General features: G+C 38.5%; 1 protein-coding gene across 1 annotated transcript; it reads left to right on the top strand.

Annotated features, from left to right (window-relative positions):
- On the top strand, nt 1-20,329 carry LOC141166186 (guanylyl cyclase-activating protein 1-like). Its single transcript, XM_073652637.1, has 4 exons — nt 1-818; nt 8,715-8,864; nt 18,129-18,219; nt 19,350-20,329. Exons 1-4 carry the CDS (start codon nt 621-623, stop codon nt 19,475-19,477), a joined length of 567 nt encoding a protein of 188 aa, XP_073508738.1. The 5' UTR covers nt 1-620; the 3' UTR covers nt 19,478-20,329.
- Nucleotides 20,330-22,971: the final 2,642 nt, after the last annotated feature.

Here is a 22,971-nt window from a genome sequence, read left to right on the forward strand (position 1 = left end):
TCATCAATATAATATAATACATCTTATATGGTTGATAATGCCTTTTCTGATTATGATGTAGCAGAGACTAAATTCACTTCATAGTGTTATGAAACATATTTTTTATGGGGACAAGGAATACCCTGAGACAAACATACTGTACCAGGGACTCTGACAGGAGTCTTGTAATCTCGTAAAGACCAAGATTAACCTTGACACTGCTAATATCTTAACATGGTACATGAAAACATTCCTTCTTTGGATGGCATCAGGTTGGATTAAGCATCCGATGACTGCCAAGACATACCAGGGTCAGTTTAAAAGCCACTATACGACACTTTAGAAAGACCCATAGTAGGGGATCTGTGCTGAGGGGACTGCCAGTAACGGAGAGACCCCAGAATACAGAACACCCTGAGTTATTTTTATCTGGTATCAAAATTGGACCAAGAAGCTGAAAGAATTATCTGAACTTAAAGCATAAGTGTAATTGCTTAATCAGTTGACAGAGCCACATCCTAACTTATTCTTCTGCCGAAACACAAAGCCTTTGCCTTTCGAAGAAAGTCTCAAGAGCTGTAAATAGCGATTGCAGCCTCAACAAAAATTCTTCTTCTAGAAAGAAATAAAACATAAAAGTAATGGGTAGTACAAGCAGCTCTACGGTGGATGACCTGCAGGCAGTGGAAATCCACCACTGGTACAAGAAGTTCATGACTGAATGTCCATCGGGGCAGCTAACCCTACATGAATTCAAGCAGTTCTTCGGTTTGCGAGGACTTAGTGGAGAAGCCAATAGCTACATAGAGCAAATGTTTCGTACGTTTGATATGAATAAGGTAAGATCATTACTTCTAGGATTCTACAGATTCTTACGTTGTACTATTTCATCAATGCAACCTGTACATTGGCAAATATCAATTAATTACTTCTACCGTACATAGATTCATTCCTCTGACCAATGGGAGCACAACTCGTCCGGTAGCTATTAGTTTGTAATGATGGTTCTGGCTTGTTTGTTCACTCAGGAGCTAATAATTATGACTTATGTATTGTGTATTATTGGGCATTTCATGAAGAATTTGTCTAAATGGTTTATAAACTATACTGGAGTATCCACCTGTAGGAAAGACTCCAATTGAAAAATACAGATACAATTGTACATCGTATTTTCTAAATATCCAGTTGTTTAACCATGAATTATATCACAAAGCTAGATGTGCTTAATCCATAATTTAGTATCTATCATTTCCATTAATTAGTCATAGATGCAAATGATGACAACATAGTTTTACCTCTCTACAATACAATAGTCAGACTTCTCATGGAATATTTTGTATAGTTTGGGGCACTTATATATAACAGGCTGAATTTTATACATTTTAAACCAATAGACCAATGGACAATACAGAGGTCTGTTTGATGATCTTCAGTATTTCTACCTAGCCCTGTAGCAATGACAAGGAGGCATCCTCTACAGGTAGAGGAAAAAAGTTTTCATCCGTTTCATAGACAAGGATTCTTGACTGCACAAGCAGTGACACTATGGAAACCTCTAATCAAACAGGTAGGTGGCACATACAGCAAATTATAGTTAGCATGAGATGGGTGCTAGTTCCTCTGGAGCCAACTAGTGTATCTTTGGAAAATTTGTTCAGTGAATCACCAACAATGTATGACAGAGAGTTCCATAGTAGACCGAAGGAACTGCACACCTAAAAGCATGTTCAGATGCTTCAAATAGAATTTATTGGCAGTATTTGATATCCATTGGTTACCCGCAAGTAAGCACAGTATTACGTAATGTTTCGGTTGAAGACCCTTCATCAGATGTATAGGCTATGTTCACTGTAAAGTGATCCAGGATGGACTTCCCCCTAACAAATACAACCAGGATCCAACTCTATCAAGGCATCTATTACACCATATGCCTTGATAAAGTTGGATCCTGGTTGCCCTTGGTTGGGGGATGCTCACCCCACACCCTGGATCACTTTACCCTATATGCAGTGAACATAGCCTATATGTCGGATGAAGGGTTGTTCACTCAAAATGTTACATAATACTGTACTTACAGTGGTCTAACCAATTGGTATGAAATACTGTCAATAAATTCTATTTGAAGCATCTGCATGTGCCTTTATTGACAGTATTTCATATCCATTTACACCACAGTAAGCACAGTTTTGCGTAACATTTTGAGTGAACAACCCTTCATCTGACATATAGGCTATGTTCTCTGCATATAGGGTAAAGTGATCCAGGGTGCCTTGAGAACTTCCCCCAAACAAGGGTAACCAGGATCCAAATCTATCAAGGCATGTGGTGTGATAGATGCCTTGATAGAGTTGGATCCTGGTTGTATTTGTTTGGGTGAAGCCCACCCTGCCCCCTAGATTACTTTACAGTGAACATAGCCTATACGTCTGATGAAGTGTCTTCACCCGAAACGTTACGTAATACTGTACTTACCGCGGGTAACCAATGGATATGAAATACTGCTAATAAATTCTATTTGAAGCATCTCCAAGTGCCTTTAGGTGTGCAGCTCCTTCCTTCTGGAACTCTGGCATACATTGTTGGTGATTCATTGAACAAGTTTTCCAAAGATACAATATAACAAAATATAAGTATTTGATTCTTTGTCTTGTTCAGATTTTTCTGCACCAAATCCAAAGTACTGTCAGAACAAATGCGTTTAACACTTTTTTTTACATGTATTTCTTCTTGCGTTTTTACCCATAATGGGTTGAAAAATGCTATAGAAACCAGGGCTGTGGAATCGTGGAGTCTGAGTTGGTGTCCATTTTGGTGGAGTCGGAGTTGGAGTCGGTATTCAATGGACTGACTCCAACTCCTAAAATATATAATAAATTTAGTAGTTCAGTGCAGTATGTGCTGTAAATGTTTTCATAAGAATTTGGGAAACTTATGAAATGTCTGTTCTATTCCTGATCTAAGGATTTCGGCTTTTAGTTGAGATGAATCTGTGCTGCACTTTATGCACATGCTCAGTAGTGAGGCAGCGCTGTGGAGTCAGAGTTGGAGTCGGAAGTCAGGGAATTGAGGAGTCAGAGTCGGAGTCAGTGGTTTGGCTTACCGACTCCACAGCCCTGAAGAAACGTTGAAAAGAATTGACAGGCTGCAGAAATTGAAAAAAAAACATTGAGGGTTCAAATATGCAAGGAAAAAATAACCAGCATGTGCATGAGATTTCATAGATCTCATTCATTTTGTTAGTATTGCAAATTGCATAATTTTTTACCATTGAAAAACACGTGGAAAAAAAATGCAGCGTATGAACAAAACCGAAGGGAAACTTTGAATCCAGGAGGATTTTTTCCCTAAAATATATGATTGCAATTGTTTTTTTTAATGGCCTTTCTCTTGATCAACATTGCAGGATAGCAGCTTGTTATGATTCTTATTTTATAGTGCGCTTAATTTCAGGGCATTGTACATGCAAACATAGGTTTCACATAAAATAAGTATAAAACGTAAGATACACAACCAGTACAAATAAGCATGACTAAGTATATGACAGACTGGTACAGAGAGAAAGAACCCTGCCCCCGAGGGATTACAATCTACAAGGGAAGCAGACATTAGTTGAAGGTAGAAGCCGCTTACATAGCGATGTAGTGGCAGTGGGGTTATTGTAGAGTGTAGGCTTTTCTGAAGACATTTTTTTGGGTTACATTTTTTAAAGAGGGGTTGGAGGTCTTGTTGGGATAGAGACTTCAAGATTTCTTCCACAGTTTTCTCATATTCTTTGAGATGATTGCGTGACAAGCAGGCAAGGCGAGAGTAAAAAAAGGAGGTCTTGTGAGGACCGGCGATTACGTGCAAGGAGATAGGAGATTATGTAAGTGATGTAATGAGGGGACAGGTTGTGGACAGCTTTCATAGACTTGTGTCTTTCGGGCTATGTTACGTAACTAAATCAGAGAGGTCACATCACTGCAAAGAAATCTTAATGAGGATAGACAATTTAGTCTTTTCATTTTAAACCTTTAATTCTTGAGGTATTTTGGGCCTTTCTAGCACATAAACCCAGCGATAAATTCATGTCAACATTATTCACTTAGCCCTTTCCACTCTTGTCCTGTTTTTTCCTTTTAGTTGCAAAGGACTGTGACCATCAATGTGTATACCTAGTGCCAAACACTAGTGAAGCTAGCCCTCCTGAGCTGAATCACAATGGGCCCAATTAATTTCATTTGTGCCTTTTTTGTTCAGTTTTTGGTGGTTTGGGCTCATTTTTGATTTCCATCTAATTCTTTTATTTTGTGCGTTTTCTAAAAGAATATTATTTGCATTCACTTGCTTTTTTTTTAAAATTCATCATTGTGGGTGATATTTGGGGTTTCCTGATGTTTTCAGCTGATTCATCAACTTTGACAATTTAAAAAGTCACACATTGTTGTATTCCCCGCCTAATGATTTTATGTGTGGCAGAAATTTTTGTGCAAATTTTGCACCACCTTAGCGGAACATGCTACCTTTTGCACTAAAAAGTCGTTGCTAAACAGATGAAAGACAAAAATAAAAGAATTTTTAATTTTGCACAAAATTCATGAATCACATTCACCATTATGAAAAATTCAGTGCAAAAAACTGCAACAAATATCATAAGACAAAAAAGAACATTTTTTAAAGCCACCACCCACCCACAAATAACAAATTGGAGCCCATGTGGTTTTTTGTGCAATAGTTTCCTCTCTCTGTAGTCCGCTCAAGATGTGAACAGAAGACAAACTGTCAATGTCAACTTTCCTTTTCCTCTTTTGCATCATTATACAACAAAATTAGGGCAAAAAAGATAAATAAATTTGCATATATATACAAGGTTTGCCATATTGGCTCTTTGTATCCAGCAGCAAATCTCGATGGCACCTTAGGATGGGGCACAGTTGCTGAGATTTTTCATTTCTTTATTCCTCCCCATAAATGTCCATTGGCACCATATCCCTTATATGGTGCTCACATATTCTATAGCTCTGTACTGAGATTGTTACCATTTCCATCAAACCCTTAACCCCAATCAGGCTTACAACCTACTTTTATCCTATTCTAAGGCCACGTCCCCACTATCAGTATTTGGTCAGTATTCGGTCAGTATTTATTCTCAGGAGTGGGAGCCAAAACCAGGTGAGGATCAATCAGAGAAAAGGTATAATAGAAACAAGTCACCAATTCTGCATTTATCACCCACTCCTGGTGTTGGCTCCCACTCCTGAGAAAAAATACTGACCAAATACTGATAGTGGGGCCGTGGACTTAGACAAACACACATGGGTCGATTTCATTGGAAGCCAATAAACTTCTTAGTATATTCTTGGAGTTTGGGAGGAAACTAGTGACACCCAAGAAAACCTATGGAAGCATGGGATGGACTTATAAACTTTTTAGAGATGATAATCTAACACATGTACTGAAAATTATAAAATAACTGTATTTTTGTTACGGTTAATACTGTTGCCTTGTTGTATTTTCCTAAAATTTTTAGAAATATGTCCATTTTTTTTTTTTTTTTTTTACAAATTGTTCTATACGTAGAAGAATCTTAAAAGCAGAAGTAATACCCAGTACCCAATTTACAGGTACAGAGATAGGGAAGAATGAAAAAAAAGTAAAAAATTATAAAAACCTGTCTCATACAGTTATAAAGACTTACCCAGAGCTGTACATTTTTTTTTGTTTTCTGTAGATTTTGCCCCTCTAGACACTGTATTGCAGCAGAAGATACCATTACTAAAGTTATACCTTAGGTGAAAGAGAGTTTTTCCAATTTCTAACTATTGTTACACAATCAACAAACAAATAGGTATGAAATTAACTCCCATCATGTTGACTGTTCAACCGTACTGGAGAGAAAAAGTCTTTCTAATGTGCTTACTAAAAGGCCAAGTTAAGCAGCTGTTAAAATCCAGTAGTGTTATTCATACAATTCAGTTCAAGTGCTGCCTATTTCTTGCATAATTCTGTTCTATAATATAATAGTGCCTTTTACACCTGGATCATTGTTCATGTGCACTTGCTTTTGAACACCTTTTCCACATGCACCATTGCTTTTATGAACTCGCACATTGGTTAATGTTGGTCAGTAAACTATCCCTTGTGGACACGGACAGCACACTGACCAAAAATACGGCTGTCTGAACGAGGCCTAAAGTTAGATCTCACGGACTGTCCTTTAATTTCAATAAGAAGGACAGATGTGAAGATGCCTTTCATTGATATTTATGCAAACTAATAAATTAAACAATAAATTAAAATGCAGTTGTTTTTAAAATGTAACAAATCTTCAAAGATAGCTTGCAGAAGGGACGTAATATTTGGTGGGTCACAGAAGAGCATATCTCACAACTTTGCAACCCTTGCAAAGTCATTTTCCTCTTATTGAAGCCCCTAGATTGCCCTTTCATTGCCCCCATAAAGTATGATACCAACAAAAGTGCCCCCCAAACTCAGTAAGATACCCCCACAGTGAATTCCTCCACAGTACACTCCACACTCACGGTTTGATGACCCTACTGTACCCCCCTCAACCTCCCAGGCAAAGTATGGTGACCCCAACACAGTATGATGACCCAACTGTGAACCCTTACCAGCCCTCCACACAGTATAATGGGCCCCACATAGTCCTCCATACAGAATAATGGGCCCCACATAGTCCTCCATACAGTATACAATTACCCTGCTGACTAGATTAGGCCTGCGGGCCAGAGTTTGACATGTATGCACTAGAGAGAATGCAGAATCAGACCCCGAGATGAGAGTTGACAATTTGCATAATTTAAATACTGTACCAATTATCAATTTTATCAGTTACGTACAAAATGCATAAAACATTATGAACACCTACCAAGCAAAAATGCCATATTTCGTGATATTAAAATTACAGTACAGTACAACATTTTTAGGCGAGGTGGAAAAAATGCTGCAAAGTAAGAATGCTTTAAAAAATAGAAGTATTTAGTAGTTTATTTCTATCAATTAACAAAATGCAAAGTGAATGAACAAAAGAAATCTAAGTCAAATCAATATTTAGAGTGACCACCTTCTGCCTTCAAAACAGCATCAATCCTTCTAGGTACACTTGGAAACAGATTTTGAAGGAACTCGGCAGGGAGGTTATTCCAAAAACATGGAGAACTAACCTTCTGTGGATGAAGGCTTGTGCAAATCCTTCTTTCTCTTCATGTAATCACACCAGGCCTCTGGGAGGCCGTATCATCACTTCCAGGACTCCTTGTTCTTCTATGCGCTAAAGATAGTTCTAAATAATATTGTCTGTATGTTTAAGGTTGTTGTCCTGCTGCAGAATAAATTTGGATGAAAAAAGGTTATAATCCAAGGTAGGGTAAATGTCCCATTTGCACTGAATTGATATGAAAACCAAGGAAAGAAAAAATTGCTGGAAAGCAGTTTAATATAAATAGTATACATTTTTATTAATTAAATTAAAAACAAGGGAAAAAAAATAAGAAAGATAAAAATCCAACGTGGCAAACACAGATATTTGGAAAGTGGGTGAGCATTGAAAAAAATGATTGACCTTAAGATATTGAGAAATACTTGTTTGGTAAATGACGTGAAAAGTACCTTAAATCTAATAATAGTAAGGGAAGGTAATGGGAAGTACCAACAATCAAAATAGAAGGTATATGAAAAGTTTCATGTCACGAAGATATAGGAGTAATCAAAGATGAGATATAAAAATTGTATACATAAGGTTAAAGTGCCAAAACTAATTAAACATCCTGGAAAGTGCAAGTACAATTAAAGTGCAATAATGCAAATAATGATCAGAATATGTAAGAGACCAAGTACATGGACGCTCACCCACCAACAACCCAACGCACGTTTCACTAATTGTATGAAACAAGCCTTTTTTAGATTTCTTCAAGAGCCTAAATTTTACACAGAAATCGGTCCAAAAGTTGAAAAAGTGAGTGCGGTGCATGAGGTGGAATTATAGCCAAGAACTTTTTAACTGCTTTTTTTTAAGCCTAAAGCCAGAAAATTTTAGTGCAAATGTAGGTATAAATTTTGGGGGACTCAGGAAGTGTTGCACAATGTTTGATAAATATCTCTAATTTTGACACTTCTGTCTAGAGATGTTTCAGTTTTTGCTTCACCCCTCTACTGGACTGAGAATTGTGACCTTTTTGTGATGTTTTAAAAATCTCAATTCATAAATATGGCTTAGGCTGGTGTGACACATCCATGAACCATGGACCGAGCTCTGATCACAAGACCCGGCCCAGTTGCCTCATATAGGCCTATGAGGCAGTTAGTTCAGGTCTGGAGTCCTGGAGGTCTAGTCAGGTCTTTTTATCCAAGCATGGTCCTATTCTATTTGCCTGTGTAATCACACCCATATTTCCACTCTTGTTTCAAAAGTGTAAAAAGTCGCAATTTTTGTACCATAATGACATGTGGCAAAATATGCCACTTTTTAGTGGAAACCCTGATATATTTCTGCCTTCATTTTCAGACTTTACAATTATCCAAAAGTAAAGTAATAAACGTCATGCAACTTTTAATTAATTTGGCACAATATTCTCCAGTCATACCGCTACAGATGAGTTAAAATAAAATGTAAATTACTTTACATGTAAATGTTCACACTTTCAATGTTAATATTACATATTAATAATATATAAAATGTTAATATTACAAATTATTTACATTTTTTATCTATTCATCTACATATCTAATTATTACAGGATGGATATATAGACTTCATGGAATATGTGGCTGCACTTAGCCTTGTTCTCCGGGGAAAGATTGAACAAAAACTACGTTGGTATTTCAAACTTTATGATGTGGACGGAAATGGCTGCATTGACCGACATGAACTTCTTAATATAATTAAGGTAAATTAATCTTGTATCTTTGTACCTACTTTCTATATCCAGGCTGTTTTTTGTACTCATATATATTTTTGTGTGTTAAGAAATTCCCTATATATTTGGTTGTCATAGTGAATTTAAAGTGGTTGTGTCCATTCAAAAAAAATCTTGGTCCCCGGCTGCAGTTTGTTATAAAAAAAACAAACCGCACTTATCTCACCATCCGTAGGCCCAACATTGAATTTCTGGTGCTGCTCCTGGTGTCCTGTTATTGGCTGCGTGCTGATGTCATGTAACGTGGAGCAGGGCGGTAACTGTGGGCAAGGTACTCGTCTTACATGTCCCAGCACACTACATGAAAATGGGGGTCCTGCATGGGTGTGTGGACTTATGTTACTTTGGTGATACACCTCTGCAGACCGCATGGTGCCGCTGTATTTGGCTGGCCAGGACCAGATGTTATATAGATTAGTGAGTGAGACCACAGTTCAAAAATAAACTTCTTTTTTCTAAACATTAAGGTAGTAAGAACTATGTACAGCAGATATTAGGTACAAAACTTCATGGATGTTTCATTAGCAATAAGCAGAATTCTACACTTTTCCTTCACATGTGATGCTATACTGCCTCTCTCTGTTCTCACTACGGCCCAGCAAACTATCTTGGGAGCTTCCGTCTTTCTCTGTGGGGACCCCACGGGTCGAGGTGTTATTCTACAGCCCCTCACAGTTACTCACAGTTACCAGCTGACTAATAAGGACCCAACGTGGTGGGGTTCGGACGTGCGACTCCTCAATAGCACTTCCAAAGTCCAGTCCACAAGAGCCATAGACTCCATCCTATGGTAACGCATCCATTAATTTCTCCGTAGGAGAGGATGTGTCCAAAATGGTGACTACGTGGCTTCCTTTACTATAGATGCTTAGTAGCTACAATAATATATGTATTCTCTTCATCTTGCTTCCCTTTACTTTTGCCTTCTGTTATCTCTTAGTTAAAACTCCACACCGTCCTGATGGGCTTCCTGGTCCAGGCCTCAGTCTTCTTTCTTTCCTTTCACTACTTTTAGGCCTCCTGTCTGCAACTTGGCTTCCCTCTGCTCCTTTCCTCTCCTCAGAATATTACTATCTGGGTCTTTAGTATCCCTCTTGCCACACGAACACCTGTTACCATGCTGATCTGTCAACTATCAGACCTTAGATCTAGTGCTTCTGGATACTGGACTCTATCTCCCTTAATACTAGGAAGTCATATGCCTTGTCCTCGTGTTGTAGCTCCTACCATTCTGGGCTAGTCCTAACTATTAACTCTGTCCATCCCTACTAACTTCCTTTTGCTGGGCAGAATACAACTTCATTACATGACAATGCAGATTACTAAACATGCAAACATGCAATACAGTGAATGCGCAAAACCACAAAATGCATTATTTCAGCACAGTTTCTTTAAGGGGTGTGCACAGCATCTCCACCTTCATGCTGACAGTGTGACAGCCAGTCAGTGATCTCAGAAACTCTGCCCATGTAGATGGGATGCGCCCCCCTCAGAGTTGCTGAGCTCACTGATTGGCTGCCAAGCTGTTAATGTGACATGAGTGCCTTTAATAAAGTAGTATTTTAGTAAATCTGGATGTCTTTATTTTTGGGGGGTAAAGTGAAGTCCACTTGGCATAGGTCTGCCATTGACAAAAAATAATGAAAAAATAATACTGCCTAGTGTACTATTTTTATGGGTAAACTTGCATTAAAAAACATAACTGACTACGTTTTTCATAACAGTTAAAACAGGATGTATACGGTTTCTGCAATGGAGTAATTCAGGTAAATGAAACTAAATATAGGTCATCAATAACAGGGATGTGAAATATCAGGGATTCTGTTTTTCATGGCTTATCTTTTGCTTGTTAAAGGATAAGTCATCAATATCAGATTGATTGAGGTCTGAAGCCCAGCACCAGTACAGATCTTACTGTTATCATCTCCGGCAGTGGCTGGATGAAAACAGCATACAAAAATGAACCTGCTCTGTACATTGTGTAGTGGCCATTCTCATTTCCTACTGAAGTCAATAGGAGCTAAGCTGCAAAAACCAAGAAAGACCACTACACAGCGTAGTTCCATCTTTGTACATTGTTACATCTGGCCACGACCAGAGCTGATAACAGCGAATGGGTGGAGGTGTCGAGTGTCAGATTATCTGATATTGATCACCTATCCCAAGGACAGGTTATCATTATATTAGTCCTGGACAACCCCTTTAACACAGGGTTGATATTAATAGAATCAATAACTGCATACATAGGAGCCCCAGTTACAGGGAAAAACAGTCTCCTGAGGCCACCTTCACACGTTCCGTATTTGGTAAGTTTTTTATCTCAGTATTTTTAAGCCAAAACCAGGAGAGGGTAAAAAATGCAGAAGTGGTAAAAAACTCATCAAATACTCAACGTGTGCACGTGGCCTAAAGTGGCAAAAGTCACTGGCAGAGCTAATCTGAAAAAAAAATCTAAAGAGATAATCTGGAATATAAATTGGTGTGTATGCAGCATGTAGGCACAAGTTCACACTGGCCAATAAATAGACAAAACAAAATGAGCTAATACCCTGCAGTAAATAAATAGCAATAGTGAATGAAAATAACATGGGGTACTTAGGGTAACAGAATTTTAATCAAAAATGTAAAAACCACCCCACCGCATCAGGGTGACCCTATTCGGGACGGTCCTAACCTCTAGTATTAAAACCTTACCATATTTTAAATGACGTAAATGTGAATAAGGGCCGAGCAGGACCGAGACCCTGACTAATAGACACTCAGCCATGGGCCATGTTCATGTGCCCGCACTGAACCGGGCACATGTCAGCTGATTTATAGAGCTGACGTGCCCGCAACAGCCGCGGGTAGAATCACGATCCACCCGAGGCTGTTAACCAGTTAAATGCCGCTGTCAATCTCTGAAAGCGGCATTTAACAAGTGCTTCCGGGAAGCGCGTCACTGACTCCGCCCATCGGTGACCCCGTCTTGTGATCGCAGGTCATCGATGGGTTGGCATGACAACCCGGGCTCTGCAGCAGACCCCTGTGGTTGTCATGTCTAGATTGCTATGAGCGCCACCCAGTGGTCTGCGCTCATAGCAAGTGAGCATTTCTGCTACATACAGGCGATCTGCTCATCGCTTGTATGTAGCATAGCTGATCAGGCAACTGCTGATTCTAGTCTCCCATGGAGACTATTGAAGCAAGCAGAAAGTGTAAAAAAATGTTTTTAAAAATATATATATAAAAAATATATATATATATATACTGTATATAAAACTTGAAATCACCCCTCTTTCGCCCCATTCAAAATAAAACAATAAAAAAAAAAAACCACATACACATATTTGGTATCGCCACATTCAGAATCGTCCAATCTATAAATATAAAAAAAGAATTAATCCGATCGGTAAACGGCGTAACAAGAAAAAAATTCTAAATGCCAGAATTACCTTTTTTTGGTCGCCGCAACATTGCAATAAAATGTAATAATGGGCGATCAAACCATCGTATCTACCCCAAAATGGTATCAATAAAAACGTCAACTTGGCACGCAAAAAATAAGCCCTACCCAGCCCCAGATCACGACATGGAGACATTACAGGTCTCGGAAAGTGGCAACTTTTTTTTTTTTTTTAGCAAACTTTGGATTTTTTTTTTCACCACTTAAATAAAAAAAAACTGTACATATTTGGTGTCTACGAACTCATAATAACCTGGAGAATAAGAATGGAAGGTCAGTTTTAGCATTCAGTGAACGTGGTAAAAAAAAAACAAGAAAACACAACTGTGGTATTGCACTTTTAGTCAAATTTCACCGCATTTGGATTTTTTTTCCCGTTTTCCAGTACATGATATGGTAAAACCAGTGATGGCGTTTAAAAGTACAACTTGTCCCGCTAAAAATAAGCCCTCACATGGCCATATTAGCAGAAAAATAAAAAACTTATGGCTCTGGGAACAAGGGGAGCAAAAAATGAAAATGCAAAAACGGAAAATGCTCCGGTCATTAAGGGGTTAAGACTGGCAAATTTTTCACTTTAGTTTTCTTTAACCCCTTTTCCCAGAGCCATAACTATTTTAGCTATCCATTGTATGAAGACTCGTTTTTTTCTGGGACAAGTTGTAGTTTTGAGTAACATCATTCATAGTACCATATCATACACAAAAAAAACGGGGAAAAAAATTCAGGTGAGGTGAAATTTTGGAAAAGATGCAATTCCATCATTTATTTTCTGGTTTTGTTTCTATGGCTTTCGCTGTGCAGTAAAAATTAAAGGAGTATTCCCATCTCCAAGATCCTATCCCAATATGTAGTAGATGTAATAATAATAGCAAATACCTCCAATTAGAAATGTAGTATAGTTTTTCTAATTCGCTATGTCTCTTATCTCATGTGCAGACACTGCAGGACCTTAGGTATCCATGGTTACGTCCACTCATATAGTGACAGTTAGTTAGCTAGTTCCTAGTGGTCGTAACCATGGATACCTAAGGTCCTGCAATGCCTGCACAAGAGGAAATGGACATAGCTAATCAGAAAAATTATACTACATTTTTAATTGGAGGTATTTGCTAATATTATTACACTTAGTACACATTGGGATAAGATCTTGGAGATGGGAATACCCCTTTAACTGGCAGTATGATTCCCCAGGATAAATACAATTCCGTCAATACTAAACTTGTACAGTGTTCTTTTTTTTTAGTTTACTAAGTATTTTTTTGTATTTTTTTCTGTCAATGGAGCTGTGAGTGGGCTTGTTTTGTTGCATGCCGATCTGTCGTTTTATTGATACCAATTTGGGGTACATGCGACATATCGAACACTATTAGTTGCATTTTTTTTCCATTCTTTGTATGAATTATGGTTTAGGCTAGGAAAAGTGCATACAAAATAGGATTCAAACTTGAGCCTTATGAAGCATACCTCTGAAAACCTTTGGATCTATAAAAATGTGGAGGTTTCTTTGCTTTTTTTTTTCAAAAAAACTGTGCAAATGTTTGTTTCCCAAAAATTAGCATTGAAAGGTACCCACTCTTTTTTGTAACCTCAAATGTTATCCCGATCTGCCATTTTTTGACATATGTCTACCACAAAAAATATATGGAAATGTTATACTTCTGTATATTTTATTTTGTTATTAAAATAAAAATGTATAAATGTTACAGCTGTGTGCTCTATGTAGACAAATTAAGATACCATATACAGCATATATCAATATGATTGCTCCAGTAGCATTGCCTTTAGGACTCATGCACCTGGTGGTATTATTGCGCACTTCTCCTGCTGCTTCCACTACTTGCCACTGTACCCTAGAGACTTTGTATTGCCTAGAATTTAAAGAGGAGCTGTCACTTTCTCTAAAAAATGGAGTTAAATACATTGCGCAATTCTTCAGTTTCTTACCGACACCCTCCGGTCCCATGGCGCCATCTTGTGCCAAAAGTCAGAAGTTATGTCACAAGTGCTCAATGCAACTCTATGAGAGCTAGAACGAGGCTGTCATAGAGAAAATATTGTATTGAAAAGTGACTTCAGTCGCGATCCATGAAACACTGGAGCTGCCGGCTGGTCACTTTTCGCAAGAGACCGACAGGAGCAGCGCTGGAAAAGGATGAAAGTGGAGGCAGGTGAGTATATGACCAGGTGCAGGGAAATTTCATTTAAAGCACCACTCCAGTGGTGCAATAAAAAAAACTGCTGGAGTGGTGCTTTAATGCTTTTGGAGCATAGTATGAGAGATCTCTTCTTGCAGACCAACTGGCTGTAGTCTACTCTGGGGACGTACGCTTTCATCCTTCCTCCCAGATGCTGCCAATCACAGTTGATATAGCAGTGTAGGAGCAGAGATGTGATTGGCAGCAACTGGAAGGGATGGGTGAAAGCGCCCATCCCTAGAGAAGCCTCTGAGTTGAACTGCGGGAAAAGATCTCACATATTGCGCTCCTAAAGCAACAAATGTGACCCAGATTGATTGAACCAGAGCAATGTGGAAAGAAATGGCAGAATCAGGGGAGCTCATGGATTTTTACAAGATATTTAACACTTTTCTTTCTAGTAAGTGGCAAGACCACTTTAATTGTACTTCATTTTAGCTTAGGAAAAGTTCACCCATTGTTTTTCCCTACTGTTGATACACTTTTTTTTTTAAAAGGAAACTTAAACCTACTCAAACATTTTATATTTGTCTACTCTTGCAGGACAATGGGTTGTGGTATTTCTTAGACATATAGATAGTATGAACCCAGCGTAATTTCTGCTTTAAATAGACTTCATCTGGCCCGTAGAAGATATTTAGTCACGTCTCAAGGTGGTTGTTGAGCCGCCCTGCATTTAAGCCTAGATATCATTAATCCGCTCCTACTAAGTGCCTTAATCTTCCAAAGAACAGATATATGGAGATTATTCGAATGTGACCTAGTAATGTGGGTATTTAAAGCTAAGTAAGAAATCAGCTACAATTAAGATCCATGCACTTCTTCACTGTCGTCAAATTGCTGTATATTTTCCCAACAAAACATACAAACTGAATTCCTTTATATGACATTATATGGTTTATGCAAATCTCTGTTATACAAGGTTGACAAGTTTTTCTTTAGATTAGACAAAAATGTAAGTTGTAATGTAAACTAGTTAAAATGAGGCCACTATGTACACCCAGAGTCATAACTTTACATACGCTTAGGTTGAAGTTAATAAAGTTCATATTTATCTCCACTACAGATTCCTGGTCAACAAACTATAGTTTACTTAAGTTGTCTTGTATATCTAGTTTGTAGATGACATAAGCAATTGTTCCAACAAATGTTAATGGGCAGATCATTTAATTTAGAATTCACTAATTACTACTTCAATGGGTCAAGAGTATTACATAAACCCAGGTGACTGTGCTTTTAAATAGCTTGAGAATTTCCAGAAAACTATTTAATGGCTTTGAAGCCATCTCAAGTTAAATTAGATAATTTGAGTTGATTGGAAGCGCACATGTGGCAGTAATTTAAGGCTTACCTTCACAGCCTCCCTGCCTCTTTGCTTGACTTAATGGGAAAGTGAAAAAAAATAAGATACCAGAAAAAAAATTGTGGACTTTCATGAGTCTGGTACATCTTTGGAAGCAATTTCCAAACTCCTGAATGTACCAAGTTCAAGCTGTAATCAGCAAGTTTAAACAGCATGGGATCAAACTGCCATCATTCCATCCAAGAAGATGAGGCATTCCATTTTCTAGAGATGAATGTACTTTGGCTGCGAAAAATAGAAGTCAAAGAACAACAGCTAACGATTTTGTGAAGAAGCTGGAGGCAACAGGTACAAAAGTATCAATATCAACAGTAAAATATGTCCTTTATCGACATGACGTGAAAGGCTCCTCAGCAAAGAATGAATCATTGCTCTAACACTAATAAAAAAGCTAGGGTATAGTTTGTAACTGCTCATGGAGACAACTATATTACTCTTGGAGAAATGTCTTTTGATCTGATGTATCAAAAAATGTAACTGTTCAGCCATAATGATGGAAAAAGGCAGAGGCTTGCAAGCCATTTCAACTGTGAAGCATTATGTTGTGCTGATGCTTTGCTGCCAGAGGGATTGGTGCGCTTCACAAAATATGTCATTATGAGGAAGGAAATTTATGTGAAAATTATTGAAGACATTAGTCAGGAAGTCAAAGGTTCTTGTGAGCACTGCTGGGCCATAATCCAGAAATGGAAAGAACATCAGTTCACCACGACCAGGTGCTCCCTGCAAGATTTCAGAAAGAGGAGTGAAAAGAATTATCAGAACAGATGTCAAAGAGCCAAGGATTACCTGTGGAGAGCTACAGAAAGACCTGGAATCAGCAGGTACAATTGTTTCAAAGAAAACTATAAGTAATGCACTCAACCTCTATGGCCTGTATGCACGCTCACCATGGAAGACTCCATTGCTGAAGAAAAAGCATGTTCAAGTATGTTTAGAGTTTGCTGAACAATATTTAGACAAGCCTATGAAATACTGGGAGAATATAGTCTGGTCAGATGAGACCAAAATTGAACTCTTTGGATGCCATAATACATACCTTGTTTAAAGGTCAAAAGGCACTGCATATCACCCCCAAAACACCATACCAACAGTGAAGTTTGGATGTGGGAGCATCATGGTGTGGGGCTGTTTTTCAGCATACGGCACTAGCAAACTTCATATGATTGAAGGAAGGATGAATGGACAAATGTACTGAGACATTCTTGATAATAATCTGCTGCCATCTACCAGGATGATCAAGATGAAACAAGGGGTGGACATTTCAGTAAGACAATGATCCCAAACACCCAGCCAAGGAAACTCAATTGGTTTCAGAGGAAAAAATAAAGCTGCTAGAATGGCCCAGCCAATCAACTGATCTGAATACAAGAGAAAATTTATGGAATGAACTCTGAGCTTTAGTTCCTAGAAGGAGCCCACAGAACCTATAGGATTTGAAGAGTGTTTATGTAGAAAAATGGGCCAAAATCACACTTGAGCAATGCATGCGACTAGTTTCTCTATACAGGAGGTGTCTTGAAGTTGCCATTACCAACAAAGGCTTTGGTACGAAGTATTAAATTTCAGTAAGCGTGTAAATTTTTCAGTCAATTTTTCCCTGTGTCATTTCTCATTTTTACATATAACTTAAATTATGGACTTCTATGGTTTGATTTCTTTGCATGTGTGGATTGGATGGCTTATTACCAACATCTTGTGATAATTTCATGTCAATAGTACCTTTAGAAATAAATTTACTTAGAAAATTGGTGACGTCTTCAATTCCTATTTCACCTGCTGTAAGAGAGTAAATACATACTAGGGCTACAATGGCTTTCTGGTTTCAGAAAAACCCCTGTCCCAAGCACAGTTTGCCTAAAAAAACAAACATACTGTGCTTTACCCTCACTATTTTGAGCACTGAGTCTCTGCTGCTCCTCTTTGTGTCTGGATTGTCTGTAGCCAATAAGTGAGCTCAACAGCTCTTCATGGGTGGGCAGCCTGAGCTGGTCAGATCTGCTGAGCTCACTGATTTGCTGCACCACTGTCATCAAGAGCGCTGCAGACAATGATAGATCTGGAAGCAGTGGTGGTGACTCAGCAGAAGGTGAGTAAATATCAGGAATTGTGAAAGCTGAGTATTCATGAATGTGGCTATGATGTATGTCAACTTATTTCTTTAACTGCAGTTGTGAACATAGTAATTCTTTACCAAAAGTTGATTTGTTTTTCCTTTTCTTTTGCAGGCAGTGCGGGCAATTAATGGCTGCGATCAAGAATCCACTGTAGAAGACTTTACTAATAGGGTTTTTGACAAGATTGATATCAATGGAGATGGTAAGAATTATTTACCTATAGAGAGAAAATTAGATGGCTATGTCGACATTCAATTAAAATGTAAAATAATAAAAGGAAGAAAACTACAGCAATACTCAATTACAAATTATTAATAACAGAATTTCCAGATACATAATGGCTGGAGGCACATCAACACCCATAAGCGAGAGTGTGCTAATACAGCAACATCACTCCATCAAACATATGCAAACAAGAGAAAAACTGAGTTTATAGATGTAAATAAAGTAGCAAATTCTTTATTAAATTCAAATATTATACATATATAAAAAACACGACAATTAAAAAGACAGTGTGCTGGAGACAGAGCAAAACACCCTAAAGAGTAACCAGCCAGGGATACACAAGTAGTAACCTCATAGTATTGCTATAATAAATAGGCGACCAGTAGTACAAGGTAAAAGGCCACTAGCACAAAGGTAACCATTATCCATATAGTGTAGTTATATAGACAGACAATGCTGCTATGATACCCAAAGATGGCGAAATAAGAGCAATCTATAGCTGTGATAGGGTGCTATATCCAAAGAATGGGACATAAACCTCCATGGCCACTTACGCAAAGGCTGGAGATCCCAGACAGTATAAAAGGGGTGCAGTTGTCACTTCCCAATGCACATTTCGCGTTGACCGTGCACTGCCTTTTCAAGGGCGTTACTTAAAGGTCCAGGAGGGGCAATACTAGCACCTTCCCTTGAAAAAGCAGTGCACAGTCAACACGAAACGCGCGTTGGGAAGTGACAACTGCACCCCTTTTATACCACTTGTGTATCCCTGGCTGGTTACTCTTTAGGGTGTTTTGCTCTGTCTCCAGCACATTGTCTTTTTAATTGCCTTTCATGTGTTTTTTATATATGTATAATATTTGTATTTAATAAAGAATTTGCTACTTTATTTACACCTTTAAACTCCGTTTTTCTCTTGTTTACAATACTCAATTACAAGTCGTAGGACAAAGGAGCAAGGACCATGTCCTCCAGAGCTGGCCGTCAGCATAGATGCAGAATAACTGCAGGGTGCCAGCAGTAGGCAGTTTAGGGACAACCACCGTGTCAATGTGTCTTCATTGTTGTGTGAACCAAACACTAAAACGTTTTTTTTTTTTTTCACAGGGGAGCTGTCTCTGGAGGAATTTGTGGAGGGTGCTCGTAAAGATGAAGAATTTATGGATGTGATGATGAAGAGTCTGGACCTGACCCACATAGTGACCATGATAAACAACCGAAGGCACAGTGTGTGATTTCTAGGAGTCAAAGATAGGCTTTTGTTTGAGATGATTCAGGGTATATTTTGCAGATGACATGGGAAGTTGGGGCTCACTGTGCATATTAAAGAGTCACCAAAGATCCAGTGCAAATTAAGTCTATGTGCCAGTACCCACTCATTTCAGATGTGGGCCTATGGCAAATAATCTGGTAACATGTCAAGGTAGATGAGACATTACATGGGTGTAAATGTGGAATAACATAAGCAATGAGTTGACTCATAGCTTGTGCATAGCTACCAAAAACAACAAATATCTATCCAATTACTATCTTTAATAAAGATCTGAGCCATTATGCAATACTGATGAGTAGCATTCACTATCAATAGGGCTCTAGTGTTCAATAAAACAGGAAGATTTCTAAATGTATGATATGGATGTACTATGGGTACTTGTGTGTTCTCATGTTGCAACAAGTCTACAGGTACATTTCTTTAAAGGCACCACTCGAGGCAAAACTGAATAAATGTGTTATGCCTAGTACCAGGCCTGAGGGGGAGGGCCATGATACAAATAGCATAGATTGAAATTATGCACCACCCCCTTTTCGATTGATTGTACGCTGGGCATAACCTCTTGTATCATTTGTGCCTGGATTATCCTCCAAATAGGTATTCCCAACAAGGGAACCCTGTTCTGGAGATCGGTGCTGGTCGGAGAGCTGAAGTCCTGCAATAATTGTCAATGATGGGATTACTTATTAAAGGAGTTAACTCATTGCAGTCATGTTGTAGCAAAAATGCATAATTTTTCCCCAATTTTCAAAAAACTCTTGACGGAGATAATAAATTATGTTAATGTATGACAGAGCAGGACCAGCAGCACATTGGCCAAAATCGTTATGACAGCATTCAAATAATTATCTAGTTGATAGGTGCATTTACAATAGTAATATAAGTGTAAATAACTCAGATGAAATGATGTGATTAATTGTATAATTTTGGTATTTCCATCTTTGTATAACGTTTAGTGGTTTCAGCATTATCTATTCCCATAAGGAGAATGGACCATCACAGTATGTGTTGGATATTATTAGAGTGCTCTCTATTGGGCATTCTGTCTTTGTGTTCTTTGTATGTTTGTGCCTTTGTAAGCTGTAAATAAATAGCTGCTTTCTATAAATAAACTGTAAATATTATAAAAAGACTACATATGTTGTTTGTTTTAGCAATATCTTATGCGTAAAAGTACATTTTCACCTGTCGACCACGGTCAATAACAGACTGATGATTGGCAATTGGCCGTCTTATAGTGGCCTGTTTAGACAGGCTGACCAGAATTCTATGCCACAGAACGATTGTTAATACAATCGTTCTGTGCACAAAAAATATCATATTATCCGCAGCACATCTCCTGTTTACACAGAATATTGTGCTGCCAATAACAATGATTTTAAAGCCAACATGAACGATCCACTTAGTGGATGAAACAGTATTTTGCTAGTTTGTTGGGTGATTGCCGTCATGTTTGGGCAAGCTGATAAGCTGCAAATGAGCATTCTAAGGCTAGGTGCAGACGACTGTGTATTCTCTCATCCGACAGAATTGGGCCGACTATGCAAATCACACTCTGATCAAATTCTGATCAACGTTTGATCAGAGTGTGAGCATAGTGTAATCTGATGTTCTCGAATGAGGAGAAGATGGAGAAAAAAATGTCTCCATTTTCTCCAATGTGTCAGTCCATGGAAATTGGACTGCACTCAGATGTCATCCAAGCACAGTTCGATGGTTTCTATGGACTCATTGACTTGCATGGCTGAGTGCGATCCAAACATCAGATCAAACTTGGACATGCTGTAATTTTTTCTTCGGACAGACTGTGTCCAAGGAAAAAATTGGACATTTGCACTGCCCCATTATTATTATTGTTATTAATTTATATAGCGCCATTGATTCTATGGCGCTGTACATAAGGGGTTACATACAAAATACAGATATCACTTACAGTAAACAAACTAACAATGATAGAACGGTACAGAGGGAAGAAGACCCTGCCCTTGCGGGCTTATATTCTACAGGAATGCCCCTTAGACTAACATTGGTCCGAGTGCAATACAATGTTTTCTCGGATCACAGTTGGCCCAAAAAATACACTGGTCTGCACCTATCCTCGTGAACTCTCATTCCCGATTATCGGCTCTTCTAAATGCACCATTAGGCCCTATTTATATTGACCTTATAAGTCTCTGTTGGGAACTGGCACAGTTTATAATGGCAGTCATAGTGGTATGCCATACACTTCAACACATACCTATATATGCAAAACATAATTTTATAGTAAGCCAAAAGAGTATGAGAGGAAACACATGCAGACATTGGAAGACATTTCTTATGTGGATCAGCACTACAGTGTTTTCTGAGACAGTCTCTGAAGATAGCCATTAGCATTACTACAAGTTGTTCTGAGGAGCTCAGCGACTTTCAGCATAGCACTGTTTAGCCCTCACACAATAAGTATAATTTGGTAGCTATGCCTTATACAGTGGCCCAAAGATCCTTACAAAAAAATGAAAAACAAGATCATAAAAAGGGAGAGCAATGAGGGACACAATAAATGGAACAGCCACAATTTAAAGGGAAGATAAATTCACCGTAAATGGAGGACATAAGGCATTACTTCCATTGATTAGTGAACTTGCCATGGTCGATTGAAAGTGATGTTAGGACATAGTTAAAACAACAAAGAGAAATAAGACTTTGGCTAAGTAGTTAATTAGAGGATTTACCAGGTCATCCTATGCCCATATATCTGACTAGGGCATATAGTTGTCAAAGCAGAAGATCCTGTATCAGCCAATAAAACAGGACAGCCTAAGGCTGTGTGCCCACGTAGCATTTTTCAAGCGTATATGCTGCGGAATTTCCGCAGCGTAAACGCTTGAAAAACGCATGTATATCCGCACCCCATGGTCCCCAATGGGATTCCGCAAGTTCTATGCACATGCTGCGGATTTTTCCGCAGCGTTTATGCCGCGTTCAAAAATCCGCAGCATGTCATTTAATTTTGCGTTTCCGCAAGCGGAATTGCCTTTGTCCAATGCATAAAAAACGCAAGGCAATTCCGCATGTGGAAAACGCGTGATAAACGCGCGAAAAATGCGCGATAAACGCGTGCGGAATTCCGCATGCGTTTTTCCGGGAGAGGACTTGCATTTATGCAGCAGAAATTTTCTGCTTCATAAATGCAACGTGGGCACATAGCCTAAGGCTATGTGCCCACGATGCAGAAATGCTCCGGATTTTTCCTGAGCATTTCTGCATCTCCCTGGCAGAAAAAACGCATGCGGATTGTACATGCGTTTTTTCAGCCAGGGACAAGCGGAAGTGAAGCGTTTTGATAATGCATTTCCGCATGCGGGTTGTCAAGCACTTTCCAAGCGATTTTAGCATCATTTGTAAAGTGCTTGACAACTTGGTCACACTATATAAATCCATGCAACCGGCATGGATTTTATATAGTGTGACCAA

This window comes from Phyllobates terribilis, unplaced genomic scaffold, assembly GCF_046119375.1.
Source record: "Phyllobates terribilis strain yellow unplaced genomic scaffold, ASM4611937v1 Scaffold_11__3_contigs__length_659146591, whole genome shotgun sequence".
In the NCBI taxonomy this organism is placed as follows: domain Eukaryota; kingdom Metazoa; phylum Chordata; class Amphibia; order Anura; family Dendrobatidae; genus Phyllobates; species Phyllobates terribilis.